At 44.3% G+C, this 24,803-nt stretch overlaps 2 protein-coding genes across 7 annotated transcripts; one reads left to right on the top strand and one right to left on the bottom strand.

Annotated features, from left to right (window-relative positions):
* Window positions 1-363: 363 nt before the first annotated feature.
* dnajb9a (DnaJ heat shock protein family (Hsp40) member B9a) lies at window positions 364-3,337 on the bottom strand. The gene is made up of 3 exons (XM_019894881.1): window positions 3,145-3,337; window positions 2,780-3,008; window positions 364-1,940 (listed from the first exon to the last, which is right to left on the bottom strand). Exons 2-3 carry the CDS (start codon window positions 2,994-2,996, stop codon window positions 1,522-1,524), a joined length of 636 nt encoding a protein of 211 aa, XP_019750440.1. The 5' UTR covers window positions 2,997-3,008; window positions 3,145-3,337; the 3' UTR covers window positions 364-1,521.
* Window positions 3,338-3,980: 643 nt separating this feature from the next.
* On the top strand, window positions 3,981-19,967 carry LOC109530870 (calcium-independent phospholipase A2-gamma-like). 6 transcript variants are annotated; one of them, XM_019894808.1, is made up of 10 exons: window positions 3,981-4,072; window positions 4,571-5,640; window positions 5,879-6,028; window positions 6,623-6,774; window positions 7,559-7,653; window positions 8,052-8,223; window positions 8,594-8,651; window positions 8,814-9,008; window positions 15,680-15,878; window positions 19,309-19,967. In XM_019894808.1, the coding sequence occupies exons 1-10, from the start codon at window positions 4,009-4,011 to the stop codon at window positions 19,584-19,586; spliced, it is 2,433 nt and encodes an 810-aa protein (XP_019750367.1). In that variant the 5' UTR covers window positions 3,981-4,008; the 3' UTR covers window positions 19,587-19,967. The 6 variants fall into 6 exon arrangements, with proteins under 6 accessions (XP_019750367.1, XP_019750363.1, XP_019750364.1 ...); XM_019894804.1 differs by having other exon boundaries at window positions 3,987-4,314; window positions 4,403-5,640; XM_019894805.1 differs by having other exon boundaries at window positions 3,987-4,142; window positions 4,403-5,640.
* Window positions 19,968-24,803: the final 4,836 nt, after the last annotated feature.

Consider the following 24,803-nt stretch of genomic DNA (forward strand, 5'->3'; position numbering starts at 1 on the left):
TTGGGATTTTTTTGATGATTGAACTACATTCATGCAAGTGACGTCATAAAACGTCGGCAGCATAACAAAATCTCCTACGCAACAGTAACCACGGGTGCAACCAAAATATTTGCACTCGTGATGGGATTTTTTTTTAACTGACAAATGGAAATATAAAATGCTTTTCTACTGTTTGTTAAGGGATTAAGAACGGTAAATACAGGTTAACATATTTTAGATTACACTACTCATGTTTGAAGGATATTGATTTGATTACAAAAGAATTCCTTTAATTTTAGTGGGGATTCTGCCCACAAAAACGTGTTTAAATCACAGCAACTCCATGAAGGGTTCATACTAATCGACCTGAGATGACCTAAGATATTTGGTGTTAACTTTTTATTTCTCAAAACACATTTTTAAAACGCAAAGGCAGCAATCCACACACTCATACAAAAAGTGCTTGCATTGGATCTTTTACGTCAAAAACAAAAATATTGCACATGACTGACAATGTCATATCACAAACTAGAAATGAAGTAACATGTTAGAACTGTTTCCATTTGTATTACTCTATTCTGTGGGTTACTACTACGATGAAAGCATGGTGATATTTTCAGTATTTACAAATAACTTTTATACAGCATGACAGTAGTACTTGACTGCTTAACCCCTTTTCTCACATACATTTGAAAACCAGTTGATACATTTCAAAAGAAAATCAAAGGCTCAAAAACAGAAAAGTCATGATGCTTTACACAATCACATTTTCATGGGGGGCCTTGGTGGCAAAATGGGTGCTTTATCAATTTTATTTAAGCTGTCCACTAAAACACTGTTTCGTACATATTTAATATTCTGAGAAACACGCCCTAATGTGAGAAAAAGTGGACAACAATGTAAAACCCACCCAGGTTGGTGTAAACTACACCAGGACCTAAGAGTTCTCACAGAGAATAAGAACAGGAACTGCACACAGGAAGGCTAAGGCAGAGTCAATCCCAGAACCTCAGATCAGCAATGAAGACGTGCAAGCCACCCCATTGCCCTCTAGCCAAATACAGGGGGGGGCAACTAAAAATATAAAGCTGGTGGCAAAATGGACATAATGGCGATCTAGTGGTTAGTTTGTCTGCCTCAGTATCAATCTCATGGCTGCTTATGGCAACATTTATAATCGGGACAGCAGCTTTCAATGTTACATTCAGGGTTCCAAAATTCACGGAATTTTCAAAACTATCCATGGGAATTAACCTCTACTTTGGACTTCGGGATTTTTGCTGAAACAATGGTGGAATATCCACATTCAGAAGATACAAACAAAATCCCAGCCCTTGTTTTCCAACATCTTGGCAAAAGCCTAGCAAACAGAAGCAGCGCGTGGAACCTCAGGCAGCTGAGAGGATTCAGAAATGATGTGGAATTAGCGGAATTTCTCAACAGGAAATTTCCCACCCCTTAGGAAATCTCGTCACATTTAAATGTATCTTTCTGATTCATCATTACAAGCCTACTGTATCCGAGTCAGGTGGCTATTGCTTCCTAAGTTGCAGTGCAATCTGTGTATGTGGTCACCATGTTCTCTCTGCGCTGCGTCACTGTTCTACAGTGCTGTTTGGAGGCGGTGCGGAAGATGCCTTCAGTCTCTGTGGGGTGCATGTGGAAGGCGAATATCTTTTCAAAGTCGTCGAAAAGGTCGCCAAAGAAGCCGGCTCCTTCAAAGTTTCTCTTGTGTCGCCCGTGGGATTTTTTCTGGGAATGTTCATCAAAGTGTTGCCTGTGCCGGGCGTGCCTGCTGTTGTGGTTGTACATGTTAAAGTCCTTTAAGATGTCGTCCAATTTGAAGCTGAATGGTTGGCGCGCGCTTCGCCTCTGTTGCGTGCCTGCTGTGAAATACGAGGCGCTGCCCCCAAACTGGTCGTACTCTCCTCTTCTGGTAACATCAGATAACATCTCATAAGCTGAAAAAAAAAAACGATCAAAGACAGAACACATATGATTACAGTACAGCAGTACCGTGACTTGCAAATTTGGTCTGTGCTGATGCCTGTTAACTCAAATCAACTTTCTACATTCGCATAACTAGAAATGCCATTAATATGTCCTGTCACATTCTAAAACCATCCATGTTATGTTTGGCCACGACATTCGTCAAAGGACAAGAATCTGTGTTTGGTGGTTGCGCCTTCTCGGCAGCACGCATGTACCAGCACTGATTTTGATTGGGAGGAATGTCGGCGCCATTTGACTGTCGGTGCTGGACAGCCCCGGGGCGCTTGTGTATTTTGCGCCTGTAATGGGCAGCGTTTTTCACAGCCCCGTTTTGTTCAGTGGAGATTTCCGCGCTTTTGGACAGTCTGCGTTGGTGCGGCTGGATGGAGCGCAGATGCGTATTTGGAACTGAGAGTCGCCGCTTGGAATTGAAATGTATTTTACATGGGACAGGAGAAGTGAACCAATCTCTTTTTTCGTCAGTGGATGCTACAGCTTCTTGTTGAATTTGAAACTTAGCTTGTAGCCGACGTGTGCACATTTTGAGCATGACCAGAACAACAAAGTGTATGAGGGGAAAAGTGGTTAGGATTGCACGACTGTCCGTGTTTTATGTTGTGTTGTGCTTATGTTAACTGTTTTGTTAAGCGCTTTGTTACAACTGCAGCTGTTGTGAAAGCGCTATATAAATCAGGATTATTGTACTGTACTGTATTATGTTCATTGAAGAATCTAAATTGCCCACAGGTGTTGTAAAGTGTTATCGGAAATGGATGGACGTTGCCAGAATAGCACGAACCAACTATACCTTCTGCAATTTCCCTGAATCTCACTTCAGCGTCGGGGCTGTTGTTCCTATCAGGGTGATACCTCATGGCGAGCCCGTGAAATGCTTTCTTTATCTGCCGCTCAGTGGCGTCTTTCGGCACTCCCAGTATATCGTGGTAGTCCTTCTTGGCAAGTAGCAGGTCTGCTATCACGAGGAGGCACACGGCCATCTTCATAGCAGACTCTGCATTGGCCATGACTCAGTTGTCCTGCACAATAAACATACAATGAGGAGAGGATATTTTACTCCAATTACTGTCACGCATAGCTGGTGGTTCTCAGGCACTCGACACAAAGGCAAACGTCTGCTCAAGCTCAAACGTTCCAAACACGTCATCTACTCACCTTGTATGATGTGCACGTGCTAGCCAATCAGCTGGGTTCTATTCAATATTTAACCAACGATAAACATGACGTTAAATGTACCGAACGGGAGGTCATTCATTTGACGATAAACGTGACGTTATTAGCTTCAAATGTGAGTGACAGGAGGTGGCGCCATCGTTGCATTTCTTCTTCGGTGACAAATCTCAAATATGGCAAATGGTCACGGATGCACGTGGCTCCCCCTTTTGGTAAAAGTTGGAAATACACTTAAAAAAACTTAGTTGTACAGTAGTAGATTGATCAGGTTTCTTTTTTGGCGGTGGGGGGCTGGAAGTCATTTATATTTCATTTCTAAATGACTGATTAGGCAATAAGTTCCCAATACCGCCATTTATCTCTGGTATTTAGTGGTAAGTTGTTAATGTAAAAATTTCCGTCCCTTTAAATTCATTCATTATCAGAGCTGCTTCTCCTCACGAAGGTCGCGGGCGTGCTGGAGCCAATCCCAGTTGTCTTCGAGCTGTCGGTGGGGTACACTCTGAATTGGTTACCAGCGAATTGCGAGGCACACGTTGACAAACAACCATTTACAGTACACTCACAGTCACACCTCGGGACAATTTATGCATGCATGTTTTTGGAATGTGGGAGGATACCGGAGTCTTGGTTCCATTTAACAAAAGTAATTTGCCCGACCGTTCTGAAAACATGCTTATTGTGCTTAAACTGTAAGTCATATTGTAAATACACTTGTTTTCCGGGTCGGAGAAAACCATCCAATCAGCGTTTGTAATTGTAGTGGGTCAAACGCCAACTAACCAATGGTACGCCTTTTGATTTCTCACGTGGTTGTTGTTTTTCTTTTCTGGTGACGTCATGTAAATGTGGAAATCAGGCGTCAGCTCGGAAACACATTGCCCGCATGTCGTCATTTCTTCGGTTGTAGATGGGTGGCGGCTGAAGAAGAGTAATTTAAAGGTTGCGGCTCACCTTGAAACGACGATATAAAAGCTGTGGTCTGTTTTGCGCCTGTGTATTTGGTTTGAATTGTGTGTTTGCTAGCCTGTTAGCTAGCGGCGATGTCATTTTCACCATAGCCAACTTTTCATGTCCTCGGAATGCATTTGTTTTGAGTTCTATCATTCGTTCATTTATCACAATTTCTGTGTATTTATAGTCTAGAATAAGGTACGTATTAATATTTAAGTACGGTGAGTGTTTCGTTGTCATTGTCATGTTTTTTATTTCCTCCCATTTTTGTGTTCATCATCAACAGGTTCATGGAAAGGAGGAGTGTAGCGTTAAAATTTCTTTGGATGGACTGAACTCTTGGCTTGTAAAAGGATGAGTCATACATGGTGTCTCAGTGCCTGTCTTAAACCAAACAGAACGTTTTACTTATGGAGCCCTTGCAAATCAGCATCCTCACAATTTCCCTTCTCAGGTACCTTGCACTGTTCCCTCCATGTCCAGCATCCTCCTTGCAGGAAGGTGATCCTCCTCAGCCAGAAGCACGTCCTTCACTCGCGGCTCCGGGCTCAGAAGGAACGCCTGTGCAGGGCTAACCAAGTTGTGAGACAGAAGCTCGGGCTCCACACCAGTGGTCTGCATTTGAACACTTCAGCATCACGTTGGTCCACGGGCCTCAGCCAGCACATGTCTCGGGTAAAGAACACATTGGACACAGTTTCCAAAGCTGTGACCCAAACCAACCTCCTCTCCAAGATTGCCCGGCTCAAAACAAACAAAGGTGGCAAAAATGTGGCATCGACTACTGAATCGAAAATTGTGGAAATCACTCCGGTTTCTCCAGCTGCTCCCAAGAATCAAGTGAGTCTGCCATGCAGTCCTTCGAGTCAGACATCTGTGGCTAAACTGGAGGGTGGTGCCACGGCTCCCTCACCTCCCCAACCTCGTAACACCTCGCAAGCGAGCGCCACTGCTGCCATTGTGGCCGCGCGGGAAGTAAGGGAGAAAAAACTGCAGCGTGTCAACGCCACCGTCAAGCCAGAGGAGCCTCAGCAGTCATCTGGTGAGAGTGGGACTCTGTCTTCCAAACAACCCACTGCACTTTTTCACCCCAGCACATTTTCAGTAAACCTGGATGAAACCTACAACTACCTCGCCCACCACATCAATTCCTACTTTGGGAGCATTACACAGAAAAAAGACGTGGACAACCATGCTGATGTAGCATCTAATCCCCCCTCTCAGGTTCTAAAAATGAGTGATTCCTTGTCCAATAAACCAGATCATATTCCTCCTACTGCACCCACTTCGTCCAAGAAAGGTCTCAGTCACTACCTGTCCTATTCCGCTCCCACCGTGCAAGCTTTTGTGGGTAGCTACATCGCCCCCTTGGTCCCCAAGTTCAGGACAGGGGAGACCAAAAGTGCCACGGATGAAGTCAAGAAGCTGCAGGATGAGCCGGTGAAGCAGGTGGAGAAAGCTGTCAGTACAGAGCATAAAGCGGCAGAGGAGAAGGCCAAGAAACTTCTGGTCCAAAGGGAAAAGGTTTGTTTGTAGGGCTACAATGAATGACCGTGGAAAGTGAAGCCGGGGATTTTTAAAATTTTGTTTTTACATATTCCAAACGGAAACTTCACATGGGGTTTATAGGAATTAAATGGGAAATGTAGGCAAGTTAATGTAAATGTAAATACTGCATAATATTTGGTCATAAGCAAACATCATGCGGGGTAGGTGTGCCTCATAATGTGATGCTTTTTTTTCGCCATTTCCCTTCTACTAGATCATCGCCAGGGTGAGCGTAGACAATCGAACCCGGGCACTGGTCCAGGCGCTCCACAGGGCCACCGACGTAAGGGTATACATCAGCAGGGTGGAGGACCTCAGCTACCACCTGCTGGAGTTTCCCGAAACATGTGGGGTTGCCGTCAAGGTGAGTGGGATGATGTTTTTGGAGCCATAACATGAGATACACATGCACAATTTATTTTAACTGACAACAGTGTCAATCAAAAGTGAGAATTATCTTTCATAGACACTGAAATTATGATCTGGATCTTGTATTGTTTGTGTGCTATTGGTTTGCCTGTACCTTAAAATGTGGGCGGCGCTTGGTATGAAGTTTCATTTTGAGGATTCGGCACAAGAAACTGGGTGTAAGGGCACGTTCGTGGTCGCTTGTAGTTTTAATTATTATTGTTTGAGTGGGGTAGGCAAAATGTCACCTCAGGTAGGCTGCCCTGCTTTTTTATATTACAGCCTCATCTGATGCCTCTTAACATTTTTCTAACCATGGGCCACTTGATTGGCACTTTAACCAATTTTGCCCGTCTGTCCTAAACTTACTTTTAGAAATCCTTGCCTCAAATGGGAGGGGGGGGCATAAAAATCTCGGTGGGCGGGCACCGAGAGACACAGCTTTCTGAACCGGCTGTATTGAGCATTAGCGAAATGGGTGTCCGTAGGTACTTTGTTATGTTCTCTGACTGAAATGAGTCAGCACATTGAATGTCTGTTTGTTTATCAGGAGAAGGTAATCCCCTGCCTGCTGCGTCTGCAACAGGCCAGTGACCCTGGATTGAGGGAAGCGGTCAGAGAAGCTCTTGCTCTGGTGGGCTACCATAAACCCGTGAAAGGCCGCGGCATACGCATCCTGTCCATAGATGGGGGAGGCTTAAGGTTTGAGTTTTGTAGTCTTCTATGTATGTGAAGTTTGATTTAGTTGCACTCATTTCATATATATTTCTTGAGATTATGTCAACTTGGGTTATTTCATGACGGCTAACCTATCATTCAGTGATGCACTCATTAAACATTGAAATTGAAATAATAGCATGTTGTTCATAATCGGCCAAACATATATAAAATACTATGTAACAAAAACATTCAATTCAAATGAAGCACATGAAGTGCACCAAAATTAATTGTGATGTATGGTGCCCTCAACCGCATGGAATATTGTATTTGTTTCCACAAATCCATACCGAGGCAAATGGCCCCGCCGCATGAGACTGAACTGCCGCACAGCGTGCGGGGCTCTGAAGCTAGTTTTCATGATTGGCTGACTGTTGACCACTAGTTGTGCTGTGATTGGGAGTTTCAACATTGCAGATGTAACGGGCAATTGAAAGTGCAAAATATGTTTCTTGGTATGACACCACCACCAAATCGTCCCAATCCTATACATACATGAAACATCTTATTGTGTTTTACAGTAATGCTGCAAAAATGTCTGATTTTATCTGTAATTCTGGCTAGAAGGTTAAGCATTTATTGATTCCAATATGCCGACAATTATTTGAGTCTATTAAAGCGGTTGCCACAATTGGCGAAATTATGAGTTTGGTCCGTGACTGTGGACTCCGGCTGTTGTTGTTATCGTCACAGTCGAGCATAGACAGTGTCATGCACCCTGTTTACGTGCCTTGTTTATCATTGACAATTTATTTTTATTTTTTTTCAGGGGACTTCTTGCCCTTCAGACTTTGCACAAGTTGGAGGCCTTGACCGGCAAACCGATTTACAAACTCTTTGATTATATTTGTGGTGTCAGCACAGGTGAGATGTGGATATGTACGATTGTAGCACGGATTATGCGGGCTGCCCCTACATACTTAGCTAGCCCAGTTTAGACCAAATTTTTCAGTTTTGAGTCCTCATCACACATATGACAGGCACATATGAAAATACCCACTTGGGGGTGCTGTGGACTACTTCATCCTCAGCTGTGTTATTTGGCAGCATCTTGAAGCACTCCATTTATTGTCCAGATTGGCCTTTAAGCACCAACACAAGCTTGCGCAAGCTCCAAATATCCATCTGGCTCACAGCTGCTCTCTTTTTGATCAAACACAATTTTTAATCACGTCCCCCTCTCTACACTTGTGGTACTGTTATGCTTCCCCAGATCATCAGAGGGGAAAAATAATTGTTCTGACCTCCTTTCTCATGGTTAGGTGCAATCCTGGGGTTCATGCTGGGTATTTTCCAACTCCCACCAAGCGAGTGTGATGACCTCTACCGCAAGTTGGGCTCGGACGTTTTCAAGCAGAACGTGATTGTCGGCACAGTGAAGATGGGCTGGAGTCACGCTTTCTATGACAGCGAAGCCTGGGAGAGCATGCTCAAGTTAGTGCGGCTGTGAATGTGGATGGCAGAAGGAGGCAGAGTCAGTTGAAAAGGCTCGTGGTCGTCCTGTTAGCCATTTTGATGAGACAGTGGAACATCTCAACTCAATTGCCTCTAAGGGTGGAACATTTTTCAAGAAAAATTTAGGTGACGCACTTTGACATCGAAGAATTTTAAAAAGGTTGCTTTGCACGAATGGTTGTTATCGCAACCGTTGAACCCTGGAACACATAATTTCCTCTGAGCAATTTGCATCTAGAGTGGAGCGGAGCTTGGAAGTTACTCTGTATTGATGTAATAGTCATCAAAATCTCAATTTGTAGTCCATAATTATGTTGCAAAGAATTAACTCCTCTTTCCCCTATGACAGGGAGAAAATGGGCTCGCACCTCCTAGTGGAGACTTCTAGAAACCCTGAATGTCCCAAAGTGAGTTCCTCGGAGTTTTATCCAAGAGGCCTGAATGTACCTACCTGGGACGAACAAAAAAGTGCAATTGTGCCATTTGAGCCATGCTGTGTACATCCAACCTCAAAGTGTCAACTTGCACGTCATTATATTGACCCCCCACCCCCCTCTTCCTCCCCATAGGTGGCAGCGGTGAGTGCCATCGTGAACCGAGGCACTCCTCTCAAGGCCTACGTGTTCAGGAATTACAACCTGCTGCCGGGCGTGCGCTCCCACTACCTGGGGGGCTGTCAACACCAGCTCTGGCAGGCCATCCGAGCCACATCGGCGGCCCCCGGGTATTTCCAGGAGTTCCCGTTAGGGAGTGATCTCCACCAGGTCAGTTAGAAAAAAAGCAGTCGCGTTATACTGCATTGAAAAATTCATAACATCCAGACTGATAGATGCAAACCTCTTTGCCATACGTGCAAGAGGGAAGAACTTAATTTCCTACCTGTCGTTTGTTTTTCCTTTTTCCGGGGGAGTGACGCACAGATGCACTTAAATCCATCTCCCATGAACAGCTATGCATCAGCCATAACATAAACACTACCATTTGACTGATCAATACCCAACGCCACTCTACGCCTTTACCGGCTGATTAAGCGCTTAGTCAGAAAACTTAAAACTGCTTGAGTAAGACATGTTAGTAAAATGCATTAACGCTGTAGGGAGAAAAAAAAAGCCCTAAGATTCATTCAAATTTATTGTTTTCCTTTTTTTGAGAGGTGGGGATTTCGTCACATATGTCAACATCTCCTTGGGTTGACTTTCACCGCACAGATGTTCGGTACACACAATGAAGTGTGCGAGTGGATCAAAGGCAATATCCCAGTCGCGGCACCCTGGCTTCGCCTTTAATTGGAAAGCCATGTGGGTTGTGGCGGTGCATGCGGGGAAAGAAAATGAAAGAGACTGGTTGATAACAACACACCGACGTTGAGGTAAACTTCCCCCCCGCCTCTGCCGTGTCGCGGGTCGCATAAATTTGCCGAGCGAGCTTCCCGCATCACACACGAGCGTTTGACTGCTTCACCTGCCTCGTTGGGACAATAAAGGCAAATTGCCGAATTATGGGAGGCTCTCTTCACACGCGCGGGAACGAGAGCTCGAATTGCAAGACACCTTCGGCAGATATTTTTCAACACATTGGGCCTATCTTTTTGCATTTCTCGACTTTGCAAGAGGAATTAGGACGTAAATGCCATTTAGCCCAGTCGGTCCACTTTTCAACCCAGTAATTGTTTTACAGTATTTCTAGTTTTCGTGTTGGTCTTGTATTGATCCCCGATGGGAACTCGTATTTACATAGTCATACTTCAGACGGGGCGGCCCAGTGGTCCAGTGGTTAGCGCGTCGACCTCACAGTGCAGAGGTACCGGGTTCAATTCCAGCTCCGGCCTACCTGTGTGGAATTTGCATGTTTTTCCTAGGAATAGGAAGAAGAAAAATACAAATCTTAAGAGGCCCACCAATGAATTTTTTTTTTCAATGAGTCACTGGTTGATTTATTCACAAGCTTGTCTGTAACTATAAGATTCTCTCCTTACAACTTGAAGGCGGGGTTTCCCCAGGTTTTGCGTCTGTAGCACAAATTCTCCTTTCCGGCCTATCTACCAGAGGCAAGAGCACTGTGGCGGCTCAACAGCTTTCACTTTTTTGCAGTCTGTGAACAATGACGAACATGACCCGGAAAGACAATGTCGATGGTGGAAAGCACTCCGACTTGATATTACCCTCACATCATGTCCACCGAGCTCGGCTTGTGTTGTGAGAATGACACTCGCATGCCAAAAGCAATTTTATAGGGAGAGCTGGTGAGTGGGAAAACATCGCGTCAAATTCAAGCATCTCCAAATTTCATGATCTCGAGGTGGAAAACCTCACTTCAGGGTCAAGGATCTGCAAGTTGAAGGATCTTCCAAAATGAACATGCACACAATGACCAGGTTCGTAGCGGAAAGAGCATCCTGTCGCTTTGTTATTGCCGAAAGTCAAAAGGCTTCTGAGGACTCATATTTGGAGCTCAATAAGGCTTGACTGCTTTGAACCATACCAAGGCAAACCGAAGTGATCTAACTGCACTACTTGGTGAAGTCATGGCTTAAGAAATTAATCAAGTCGGAAATGCCTACACGGCCAACCCTATTAGTCACCTAATTGATCTTCTTGTAATCTGACAAACCCCGGAGGACACCAAGTGAAGTTTTTGCTCACATCTGAGTCACACTGGCAGGAATGAGCGCAGCTCGCGCCACTGAAATGGGAGCACGACATGCCATCTCTCTGATGTCAGGATTCCCAACTGACAAGAGAGTCATCTCACTGTTTTCCACCCGCGCCCACAGAGCTGTCCACTTAATTCAGGAGCCAAAACAATTCCCCTCTTGTTTGGTCAAAAGGGGCTTGCCGTAGCCATGTGCTGAAAGACTGCTGGTATTTTTTCGAGCGCTGCCCCTAGAAATTGGTGATGTGATCTTCAGGTCATATTTGGAATTCCAGTTGTTCAGAAATTTTTAGATAAAAAAAAAAAAAGAATTTAGAGCCAACCTTTTTGGTGAAGAGAAGCTTTGTTTGTTGCTATCTCTGCCTCACACTTGCTACACGAGTGGTTCCACATTAAAAGCTTTCAAAGTTATCCCGGCACTAAATGACATAAGCTTAACATGAGTTGAGACGTTTCACAAAGGACGCGAGGGCCCGTATGCAATGACGAGGAGGGCCTTGTTGCCATGGCGTCTCCTCAGGCGACGTGGGGGTGGAATGGCCGTGCGGTTTTTCGTGCCGACCCCTGCCAGCGTTATTCACGGGGAGGAACGGGATTGTCGGCCCACCCTTGCCGTTCACGAGCGCTCCCGAGAGAGCCGACTGGGCGCCGTGCTCCGCGGGAAGTCTGGGAGATGTCGTGAATCACATCGGCGCTTCCCTTAACCAATGCCATATAGATCGTGAGTCCCTGGCACTAAAACCAAGGCGTAAAAAAACGAAACAAAACCCTTTGATGGAGCGGCAAGCGCTCAACCCTGCTGTGAGCATAGCCATAGATGATGTGATGGGGGGTTTTTACTCTCGCTGGTTTTCTTGTCACGTGAGTCTCCAACTGACTGTTTCAGTGTTGCAGGTCGGGGCTATGTATCGCTTATGCGCCTTGTTCATCACAGTACTACATCGCTCTAGCCCCAGGAAACACTTCCCTTAATAAACTCTCGAGTCACACCTCGCGTTCCTTCATATTAATATGCAAGTCTGTCTTCGGCCTCGTCTCCGCGCTCGCGGCGGGGAAATTAGAGCGAAATTGCCCAGGAGATGACCGGAGCAGACGGTGGAAATCAAAATGATGTTTAGTGGTGTGGAGTCGACTAATATGTACATAACACCTCAAGGGAATCGAGTTTGAGCAAATCTAATCCCAGTGGGATGTGTGGACTTGTAGTATGTCGCGGTTCAATTTCGGCGGCTGTATAGTTGCGTGATTGATTGCGACAATACTGGCTGCACATGTGTGGTCGTGTATTTGTGCGGGGAAAAGACAACGGCAGACAGTAAATCTCAAATGCTTTCCTCGCCTGAGGCGTCGCTTCCCCTCAATACAGATGAGTCCCGCTTCTTTTGTCATCTAGGGGGGCACTGAACCTCATTCTGACCTTTCGAGCCCCGTGAGATCCAAAAGGGAAGGAGGAGAACTGTTCGGCGTAATTGTATAATTTGCCATGAAGACCCCTGACCTGGGCTGACTGCCACTCTTGAGTGGCACTTCCAACACTGACAGCATTGTCACGCTCATCCTTCCCGCTAACAGGGGCGGCCTTTATGCCATTTGGATGCTGGCTCGGCAGTTTATGTAACTCAATGAAGCGATGAATTGGGAAAATGCACCGTTTGGCAGAGATCGAACTGATTTGAGTAACGAAAGTGATTCCGGCGCAATTTCCTTCTATTATGAAGTGAATGACCATCTCGACGGGCTTAATCACATATTCAGGACGTGTCAATGCATCCTTGGCGTGTGTGGCAGAGTCGGCTTGGCAGAGCCTGCTTTTAAATCATTGCCCCGGTTCAGCTTTGACAACATGGCCAAGGGCAATTTGTAATGACTGCAGCTGTGATTTGAATACCACACCAGATGTATGTCAAAGGCTCAGCTCATTTGTCGTCTACTTTTTTTTTTACTGATCCCCGAGCGGGGGGAAAATTTGAGAGTCAAAATATCGGACTGAGTGTCGGACTGATTTGGATTGAAGCAGGAGCTCACATTCTCTTTCCGCTCGAGTCTCTCACCAGCCGCTGATGCCCGCGGGTCAGTTCATAAAGCAGAGGAGACACCGGAGCGCAAAGTCGTAAGGAAGAGAATAAAGTTTTCTCTTGCGGCTAATGGCGTCTGACGTACACTCGTCCGTGAAATGACTTTTACTGATCTCGGCGATAGTGCCTCTTTTCTGTCGAGATCAGCAACCCTCCCCCTGCAGGGCCACTTCAAGTGGCACAGGGGAGATAAGCTCGCAAACGCTAATGGAAGATGAGTCATTTCAAACAGCGGTGCCAATTTCCCTTTTGTTTATTTCATGCCAGCCGATGTTCTCCTGCAAGTCCCATTTCATGATGCGCTGTTGGAGCAATTACTTTGAGGACCTTAATTGTCAATCAGTCAAAGTGAACCACATTCCCCTTAGGTGAAGATGGCCTAATTAGTTGAAAATTTGCTTTCTGATGATCTGGTTTATGAGCCAGCAGTCGGCCCCCGAAGGGCGACGGCGAGCATGGCGGAGTGCTAATCCTCCGGAGGATCAACGGTCGACATTGGCAGGAAATCATTAAGCTGCTTGCCATTTAGCAGTTCAGAACTCCCTCTTTAAAGATCTGTCGCTGACAGGTGCGCACTCTCCAAGGACATCCATCTGGTGGCACAAGGCGTGCTGCGCCCAAAGCGATTGACACGAGGTACGAGTGGTATTAAATTACAATGGTACCACTACTTATGACATTAATAGGTTCTGGAAGAAATTTCTTAACTAGAAAATTTTGTAAGTACAGACGCGTTTTCCATGTAAATGCCCTAATCTGTTCCAACGGCCCCCCCCTCCCCCCAAAATTCAGACAGTAATGTTTTCTAAAGCATAAAAATGCATCAAAATATGTAACAAATACATGTTACAATTAGATTATTGCACAATAAATGAGAGTTGTGCATAATGAAAAAAAACCCAGAATAAAAATGATGGTCATTTAAATTTGAACTGCGTCCTCATTGTTTTTTTCCCTCTTTAGTTCATGTTCTCGCTCAAAAGTGGTTTTTGCATGGCGTTTTGTAAAGAACTGATCCAAGGACGTTTGCTTTTGTCGGCTTTTAACAATCCTTTGAAAATGTCCAAAGCAAACATCAGCATCGTGGATGCTGCACAGATACATATCTATCTATTTATCTACACACACACAGGCACATACGGTAGAGGTCCCTCTTAGCCAATGGGATGCCAGGAAGATGCTAGGTAATAGCCAATGGCAGAGCAGCTAGAAGTATGTTGCGTTAAGGAAACCCAAAGCTGCGAGTAGCAGCCCATACTGTATTTTTACCTTTTGTATCTTGAAGAGGCAATATTTTCCCGTTGAGGCGTTTCGTAACTTGAAAATTTCGTATGAAGAGACATTCGTAATTAGAGGTACCACTGTATGATCAACTCAAAGAACCTTTTCCTTATACTGTGCTTCATATTTGACGGACTGCTTGGATTTTGCTGTTTTGACTACAAAGCCCATTTGTGGTTTTGTCGAAACGGGCCGAGGGTTTGAACTTGAACGGGACCACCGTTAAAGTGAGAGTGTGCGTGGCACGATGTGCATATCTCACCTGTCATAGTTGCAGCATCTGCCAACCTGTCCTTGTTGTCGCTTCAGCCTGCTACCTCCTCATCGGAGGTGTGTTGTTTACTTCTGACAGCTGAAGGAGAAAGCTGGTTGACTCTCCAAAGCAAGTGATGCCTCACAAAAAGTTAGGAGCGCCATACACTGAAAAATAACCATCAGCCCACAAGAGGAAGTATGGAACTTTTCAGAACTTTCTTAATTAAAGGCCCTCGACTCACTTCGCCGAGCAGGTGCCCTGAAATGGAGCCACGTAGCAGCATTCAACTTTCAATCTGCCTCTCATGAGCTCATTATCCTTGGCCAATGTGTGGGTGAAACCAAGCCACCGGCACTGCGTTCACAACGTAGACACGGTGGGGCGAGTGATCAGAATAGCTGCAGAGTTATTGTCTCTTGCTGGATTCTTACCGTGTCTGAGTCCCATTAAGTCTTCAGTTGGAGCAAGTCCAACACATTTTCTCTCTTGTTTGGGATTTCATGTCTTCTTGTGCCAGCATCCAAAATGGCGCGGAAAGAGCCACTTTGGTCAAACTGCATCCTTGCAGGCCTCCGCTGAAATGTGAATCGATGTGACATTTACTCTGACAGACAAAAACTACTCACATTACTCTCGTATTGCGCGGTAATAACACGAGCATGAATTTGCAATTAAACACCACAGTCTCATCAACAAGCTCTCATCCACCCCCTCCGATATCCCTCCAAAGACACTCGGAGGGGCCCTACGGCTCCCACCCCCAGCTTGGCCTCTTTAATGAGGACTGGCCCCTGCGTGTTTGATCCTGCTGCCAACCCAGCAGCCCAGCAGCCTCATGCCTATTCATCAATCCCTGTCGTCTCTCCAGTTACACCCCCCATAGCCTTAGGTAGACCGTCGATTCAAAGCAAAAGCACTCCTGGGCGCTTGTTCGATTTCAAAATAGAGCTGACGGGAAGTGTGAGCACAGAGGAGAAAAGAAAAGGGGAAAAAAAAGAACTTTAATTGCGTTGTGTGCTCTGTCATCTTGCAAACAGGACCGGAGCTGCATTGATTATTTTTTTTTGCTTGCTTGGATGGTCCTCAAAAAAAAAAAAAAAACAATCCACAAAATCACCGTGCATTTGTTTTATTTTGTTTATGTATTTTTTTTTTGTATGTGTGTGCGCAGGACGGAGGTTTGCTCATCAACAACCCCACCGCGCTGGCCATCCATGAATCCAAGTGTCTGTGGCCCAACACGCCCTTGGAGTGTGTGGTTTCGGTGGGCACGGGTCGCTTTGAAACGGCGGGCAAGAGCAACAGCGGCACATACACAAGCCTTAAAACCAAAATCAACAATGTCATCAGCAGCGCCACAGACACCGAGGGTGAGTGACGGTTCGGGGGAGGTTGACTCGCGAGTCTTTGGATGGTGACATTTGTCGAAATTGAAATACGGTCAATATCCTCGACGTTTCTTCTATTACAGTGAATCCTATATTTCAGAGCCGCCCTTCTAGGTGAACATTTGCGATATAGAGATCAGTTTTACCCTTCCCTTACATTTTGAACACATTTAAAACACATTTTCAACAAATTTGAAATGGGTTTGAACACAGAAAAAAAAGCAAGCTTCTAATGTTGAGAAATTACTGCATGCATTGCATTTATGAGCGTGTGAGTGTAAGCCGTGGCTGACAGCTGCTCCTGCGTGAGTTCTCATTGTGTTTGTGTTTTACTGTTCTCCCGGCATTCAATTAAATGCCTGAAAAGTGTATTCGCGGCTATAGCTCTCCTTTCAAAATTCAGAGGCATTGCAGTAATTACTGTGGTTCATATTGAGATATGAGTAAGCTGACTTTTATGTGATATGAGCCATTTTTTTTTCTTTGACTTCTGAAAAAAAAAAGAGGTGCAAACACTGCGTCGGCAATGAGAATTACACTTTGTGTATTTAAAAACAAAGCACATAAAATTTGCCATCCGCTAGCTTCATGCTAACACACAATGCGAACCAACGTAGACGGCCCAACGAATAGCCTCGATCGTCCAGCAATGAGATGCATCACCACATTTAGAGGCCTCGATGATTCTTTACCAAGGACACTGGGTAATAAGTTAACTTCCCTGTATCTTTTGGGGACTCACTCCGAGAGATCCGTCTTCACCGTAATGAGGAGAGAACCCTCCTGCCAGGCACTCTGGAAGGCAGCGCATCAGATTGCAGCGTGAGGGCATGTGTGTAGTTGAGCTAGAAATAAAAATGGAGTTAGTATCTAAGTAGAAAGCTATAGCTGACGTGTGGGAAGACTGGATTTAAGCCAAGAATTTAGATTTATCTTCTTTTTTTTTTATATGTATGATGTATGAAGAAGGGCGGCCCGGTAGTCCAGTGGTTAGCACGTCGACTTCACAGTGCAGAGGTACCGGGTTCGAATCCAGCTCCGGCCTCCCTGTGTGGAGTTTGCATGTTCTCCCCGGGCCTGCGTGGGTTTTCTCCGGGTACTCCGGTTTCCTCCCACATTCCAAAAACATGCATGGTAGGCTGATTGACTGCTCTAAATTGTCCCTAGGTGTGAATGTGAGCGTGGATGGTTGTTCGTCTCTGTGTGCCCTGCGATTGGCTGGCAACCGATTCAGGGTGTCCCCCGCCTACTGCCCGAAGACGGCTGGGATAGGCTCCAGCACCCCCCGCGACCCTAGTGAGGATCAAGCGGTTCGGAAAATGAATGAATGTATGAAGAAAGTTCATGCGGGATGCTGCAACAATTCAAACATGCAGCTTCACCTCGACACAACCACCCGTTGCAGTTTTCCCAGCGAGGCAAAAAAAAAAAAAAAACAACAACAAAGAGGCAGAGGGGCCATCAACACCGTCCCGACATTCCTAAATCCTCCGCGAAAAAATTTTACTGCAGTTTACTGAGTCGCAGTAGTTGTGAAAGTCTTCTTTCTTTGTGTGCATCATGACTGAAGTTTCTCCACAGGTTTGAAAGAAGCCTCACTAATGTTCTGTGTCGATAAGTCAAACCAGCCGTGAGTTTTTATCCTTTTGTACCCTTGCAGCTCAGCGAGGTATTGCAGTGTTGTGACTAATGACGCAGATTTGGACCGCTCCAATTTCTCCTCTGATTTTGCCTTCAAATCAATATGCCTGAAACCTGCAGCACATCTCAAGAAGCACAAAGCGCAGGAATAACGCAGCGTGTACATGACGTAAAAAAAAAGCCAAGTCGGCTCATCCCGTCCTTCCACGCGTGGGCAAAGCGTCTCTATTCGTCTGCATTTTTTGGCACATTTGGGTCAGAATCAATCCCAATTTTGAAAAAAATGAAAATAAAAAATAAGGCTGTCACAGCCAGCCGTAAAGCAGAACCAATCCTTTGAGCCACGATAAACTGAAGGAACGACAGCGATGTGCGGTTTAGAGACAGCCTGTCAGGTCTGGCGAAACGTCGTACGATTGTGTTTATTTCATGAAATCGACAATTGGGCATGGTTTAGTTTGTTGTCACGTTTGAATGCCAACATTGTGAACACCATACCCCGCGTCCTACTTCGGGACCCCCTTGCTTCGACGTCCCGCTCTTCTTTATCGCGTCTGGACACCAACTCTTCTGCTGTGTCGAAATTTGGCTCCAGCCCCACTGTTGTCTGCGCGTGACCTCGATGTTACTACTCAATACTTGTTGCTTGTATATTTGGGATTAAGCTCTCTCCCCAGCTTGGCTTTATTGTGAAAACAGCGGATTAGTATTTGTTTATTTCGGCCCTCTTGCTTGTAGCAGTGTTCACAAGCCTGCCGCTTGGCGTTTGTGTATCAGCAGCGCTGCATCGGTCGCTGTGGCCTGATCGACAAATCGGTTCAAAATAATTTGTTACTGTGAGTGGAAACAAATGAACAGTAAAAAATACTTTTTTTTTTTTTTTTTCATAAAACTGCCTTGCTTTCAAAAGCCGTTCATTTAAACAGAACGACTGAACGTTTGAACCACGGTGGGGAAAATATGGTTTATATTTTCTACCCTGCTGTTTGTTTGTGTGAAAATGTCATGTCGTTGCTTTCTTCAACGTTGAGTCTGGCAGCTGAAAGTAGCCCTCACGGACAATTTGACATGTCGTTACCTTGAGCGTTTATTCTGCAACATTGGAGAGCTGCCGCGGCGTTAACAGCGTACGCATTTGCTCCGCGGCGTCTTCGTCATGCATACAAAAGTGAGTACACCCCTCGCATTTTTATAAATATTTCATTCGTTCCTATCATGGGGCAAACAGCGTTAAAACGACACTTTGTTCCAATTGAAAGTGTGAATGAATGACTTAATTAATGAATGTGACTTTATTTTTGTCAGCATCATAAATCATACAATCAAGAGCATATACACATAAAGAAAAGCAAAAAGGGTTCCGACGGTTTGTTTTCGTCCTCTACAAGCCAGAAAAACAGTACCTGATCAATGTCGAACACACTTGGTGAAACTAGCAAAAACACAAACTATGGTCCCTCTTAGCCAATGGGATGCCAGGAAGATGCCAGGTAACAGCCAATGGCAGAGCAGCTATACGTATGTTGCGTTGAGGAAACTCGGAGCTACGATTATCCAGCCATACTGTATTTTTTTACCTTTCGTATCTTGAAATTTCTTTCGTAACAACAGCCAATATTTTCCTGTTGAGGCGTTTTGTCACTTGAAAATTTCGTATGAAGAGATGTCCGTAAGTAGAGATACCACTGTATTGGAGTGATATACTCTACATGATTACATATTATAATTGTGATTTTTTTGTTTGTTTGTTGTTTGTTTTCGGGCTCGCCAGAGGTCCACGCCATGCTGGACAGCTTCCTGCCCGCTGACGCGTATTTCCGCTTCAACCCGTACGTGAGCGAGGACATCGCCATTGACGACAACCGGCAGGAGAAGATGGCCCTGCTTCAGGCCGAGGGCTTCCGCTACCTGGAGAGGAATGAGGAGAAGCTGAGGAAGGCGGCTGCCATCCTCACCAGAGAGAAGGGCTCCATGCGGAGGTTGGCAGACTGGGTCAGGACCAGGGCGGACATGTATAACTTTATTTCCTTGAATTCCATTAGGTTTTAGCCACAGCAACAACAACAACAAAACACCTTTTACCTCACACATGGAGACTTCCTTTCCTTCTACGACGCTTGGAACTGGAGCCTCAGGTTTTGTTTATGACGTCACCCTAAGCGCACCCCACATTTCATAGTGTAGCATCCCTGCATGAGTATCGCGTCCACTGGTTTATTTGTGTTCTCCTTGGTGCTGCTAAGCTGCATGGCACTAATTCAAACAAATGGGAACTTAACTTTTTTTTTTTTTTAAGCTAGCTTTCTAGATTGTTTTAACTTCGGTGAACACTGTTTTCGTAACTATCGTCTGCCTCATTAAAACAGTTCATTTTAACAATCTGTTTTAAATGGATACACAAATACCGAAATCTGAAATCGTTTGTTTGTTTTCATCTGGGAGACCGCACGCATGAGGAGAAACGGTGGTTTCGTGAACGTTGTCTGCTTTCTGCTCTTATAGCGTGCGCTGTAGTCGATGGCCAACCACGCACATAACGGTACCCATCGGCCATCGGGAGTCTCCCTCCGCCAAGTCAGACATCCATTGTAGTACCAAGACTGACCGCTGAGAGGCAGCGCGATGCTACAGGGCATCTTAACTGCCTTAAAATACAAAGAAGACGAAATGGTACTCTGATTTCACTGTCAATCATACACAATGGCATTTGTGATTGTTAAGTATTGAACAGATTAAAAAAAAATGTTTAAAGGTAAAAATGGAACTGTAAAATTATAAATGTAAAATCAACTAATTAATAGTGAATGCAAGTGATATTAATTTCATTTGTGCAAAATGCAGCTCATGGGCGATGGAAGTCATTTAAAATGACAACTGATGATGTCACCCCAGCGATATATGTAAATATACGGTACATTTAACATTTCAAGCTCCAGCAACAGAAAAGATTTGAATTCATGTGTCAAGCAATTGTATAACAAAAAAAAAAAAAAACGGTGGCCCTCACAGGTGTTACTTTTACTTCTTTGATTTTAGCCAGTCAAAGTTTGAGCATTGCATTTGTTTGCCTTCATGCACTTCGCTATCACTTCTCACCTCACATCCATTTTGAGTGTCTCGGCTCAGGCGGCTACTGTATCATTGACGCGTCAGCGAATGCTCAAGGACCACTCGTGAGATGGATGCACAGGTACTTATCCACAACAACGTAATTCCACTGCTCCTTTGTAAGGACAATTCCAGAGTCTATGTGATCATCGCCGCATTCTGCTCACACGGATATGAAAAACCACTGTTAGTCGCACAACATCTTCTCGGGAAGTCGACGTGTACACTATTATCGGCGATAAATGATGCTCTACTTTATGATTAATGACTGTGGATTACATTTGGGCTGATAAAAACATCGTCCACGCAGTATTCTCAAAATGTCTTGATTTGTGCTTAATTGGGATGCATGTCATGGCTCTGCCCCATTCAAATGAGAAAAAAAAATAGCCACTAGACTTAATCTGTTAAAGCCAGCCATGTTTTTTTAAAGAACAGATTTATGTTTTTGTTTTCTTCTTGTCTTTTTTTTTCTTTTTAAAACAGTACATACAAATGTGTGCATACTACATATGAAATGCAATAGCTCCTCTAATGCATTTCATGTATAAGACTGAAATCTGAGCAAAAAAAAAAATCTGAATAAAAACTTGTCAAACGTGAACAAAAAGTAGACTGCATATTTTTAAATGTACTATATATTATTTATCTCTCTCTCTCTCTCTCTCTCTCTCTCTCTCTCTCTCTCTCTCTCTCTCTCTCTCAACAACAACAAAAAAAAACCCAAATGATTTAGCTTTTGCGATCGTCATGTCATGTAACGTTTTCCATTTTATGATCGCAGGCATATCTGCGTGTGCAACACATTTCCTTTAGATATGTTCTCCACACTCGAATGTGGATGCTCCATTTGTGATGCTTCTGTATTTCATGAGTTGAGTGTTTCTCTGTGTGTGTGTGTGTATGTTTGCCCCACTCCCACCCCCCATGCGTGTTAACATAGTTAACAACCAATAACGGCTGCTCCCACTCAATAGAAAAAAAAACAACATCCTAATGTAATTACACAGCAGCCTGGAATAGGAAATGCATCCACTTCGGATCTAAACCCATCCAACCCACGAACTCGCTTCTTTCCCATCTGCTGAAATCGCATCACTAATTACATTTTTCATTTGCACCTTGGGCGCAAACATCCCACCAGAGTACACGCGCCACAATTGCGCTGCCTCATTTGGTTGTTATCTTAACCAACGGAGGCGACTGCCTCTCAATTACACCTCAAGCTGCAGCAAATAAAGCCAGCTCATCAGCACCTAATTAGTTTTGCAACCAGCGACTGATACCAAAGGAAGATATGACATTAGTTTCATTTGCAAATGGGTGTGACGCACTTAATAAGGCGATGTCCTGAAATGACCCATTTGTTGTTTTGTACTATGTGGTGCTAAGAGGCTACTTTATGTTTCATAGAGGCGGACGTTCAACGCAGAACTGTCAACACACGTTTGCGTTTTTTTTTTTTTTTTGGGGGGTGGGAGGGTGAGACAACACACACACATCCAGCATTTTAGCTTGTGTCGTTTACAAATAGAGGCCGCATTTCAGAGGTGGCGGGGTCACGTGCAGTCAAAAGGATCCAGCACCGATGTGGGATTATCATCGTTTCTGCTCGTCAGGTAAGTGGATCTTACAGCCTGTTTTGGGATTTTAATTTGCAACTACAGCATCAAACTGGCAACTTATTCATCATGAATAAGTCATGCTAGCAATGTAGCTGCCACGGCTAAAGCAACCTGTACCCCAGAAGACTTTTGAGAAGATTTGGAAAAGACCCTAGGAAAACTCATCATACACGTGCTCACATTTAAAGACCAACGAAAGAGTTTTGTGTCACAGCCTTGTCTCAGACTGAGATGTTACCAAAAAATGAGTTTTTCAGGGTCACTATCAACTACATTCTTGGCAATTTTTTTCCCCTCAAAAACTACCTTCTGACTTTCAGTCTTTGGTCAGAGACTCGAGTGGGGAAAGGAAAAGAAGTGATGCTACTTTCAGATCTTGCCAGCAATTTTCAAACATGCGCACACACTGAACACAGTGTAACTTCCGCTAACAACCCAGGCTAATATTGCACAACCGATTTTCACAAATGCGAATCCGTTCAGTTTTATGAGGAACTGAATAGAGGTACATTCATGCAAACGGATGAGTCCCAGGTGCTTTTTCGAAGTGTGGTACATGATGAAAATATTCAGTAAATAAACAGATTTCAAACCAACAGATTAAAATAATAAAATAAACAGATGTTCTATTTTATCCACTATGGAACAATTGGTACTGACACTTTGTCATCTTTAACCAGGAAGTACTTGTTAAACAGATGGACATAGATCACAAAAGCTTTATGACCTGATTTAAAACAAACAAAAACAATTGAGTCAAAATGTAAAATGTTTGACACTTCTGGTCTGGGTACCTCTGATGTATCTACATTTTTTCAATTTCATTGACCAAAATTTTTTTTGTTGCCCTTGGGATTAACTGCTACACTACAGCCATTAGTGTGCATTAAAAAGACGTTTGGCTTTTTAATATTTTATACTTTTTTTTCTCTCCAATTGTCAATCTCGCCCAGCTGCTGTCCATCTGTGCTACTTTGGCATTTCCAAAAATAAATAAATAAATACATTTTTTTAAAAAGCGTCCGGACACCAGCAGCGCGCGCCCGGGAGAGCAAGCTGCTCGCCCCCGCGAATTTGTGTGAGAAAATGAACCTGTGTGTGTGTGTGGGGGGGGGGGGGAGCGTGTGGTAGTAGGGGAGAGAGAGAGCGAGAGCGAGAGAGGAATCGGTGAAAAGACGAGTGCAAGCGGCGAGTGGGACTCCATCCAGAGACAAGGAGGTGGGGAAGAAAGCATCTCCGCCAGTGGACACTCCCACACATGAAACAGTGAAAGCAAGGTAAGCGCGCTGATTTGCTCTCTTCATGTATCCGTGTTGTCGTATACAGTGTATATATATATATATATATATATATATATATATATTCTAAAAAAACAAACACGTGGTAGCCTTTTCGCTGTCAAGAGTTTGTGCACGAGAGAGGAAGGAAGCGTCTGCAGGAGCGACGAAATGACGTAAAGCATCTATACGTGCATCTTTTAAGGGGTTGGCATATTTATTTTAAAGCCGATTATATGTTCTAGCTGACAGCTTCCATGTCGTGCGCAGCATTCTGCACTTTGTGTGCTGTCAGGAGGAAGTGAATGGATGGACAGACAAATAATAGTAATGCCCCCCTTTTTATTAATATTATTATGATTATTACTTTGAGGTTATGGTGCTGGGCGACTGCAGCTATATTGAGACCCGCTGTTCCTAATATTTTACCCTTCTCCAAGCAAAAATGTTAAAAAGTACTACAAATTCACAGCAGACGACCCCAGTGTATCCCGGACCACTGTGCATTAAAGATCATCAAGCGTGTCACGTTAAACAGCCAATTTAGCTCAGACGGGCCGAAATGTGTATTTGTTCGTCTATCTATGCCAGCGATGTGTTGTGACAGGCAGAACAATTAAATGCTCTTTCGCTAGATGGCAGAAGGTACAATGAACCTGTGCATCTCCAATTCTGTTCATACAATGGAATAATATGTTGGGATTTAATGGAACAGGCCCAGATTTCAAGAACACCAAATTGAGACAAGATTTTTCAATTTCAATTTTTTTTAATGACATTTTTGTTTTGTGGTGTGCCATTACATTTTTCTCATGTAAATATTGTGCTGGCTGGCTATGTCTTCTATTATATAATGTCCAACATAAACAACCAAACAAATAAATGCACAGGGTTTTAATGCTGGGCAGCCTCGCTTTTCTTTGGTCGTGGATTGAAACTTGGTTCAAGCCTTGGCCCCCAAGGTTGGGCTATTGCTCACTTCTAAAGAGGAAAAGCGCAGTTGATGCAACGATGCTAAATGATGTTGTGAATGTCATCAGTGTGTGTATAAAAGTCTGCACACATTGTTTTGTTTATAGCATTAGCATTGGATTTGCTCGTCTCCTTGAATTGTCGACGACAATTTAAAATCGCAGCTGACAGTGAAACAACAGCAGCAGTGCCTGAATGTGAATGTCTAATAGCACTATGGTCGCTATTACTTGAATGCTGCGAGTTGGAGTTTATATGGGCGACACTTCTAAAAGTCCTACTAG

Source organism: Hippocampus comes, unplaced genomic scaffold (assembly GCF_001891065.2).
Source record: "Hippocampus comes isolate QL1 unplaced genomic scaffold, H_comes_QL1_v1.1 scaffold319, whole genome shotgun sequence".
Classification (NCBI taxonomy): Eukaryota; Metazoa; Chordata; class Actinopteri; order Syngnathiformes; family Syngnathidae; genus Hippocampus; species Hippocampus comes.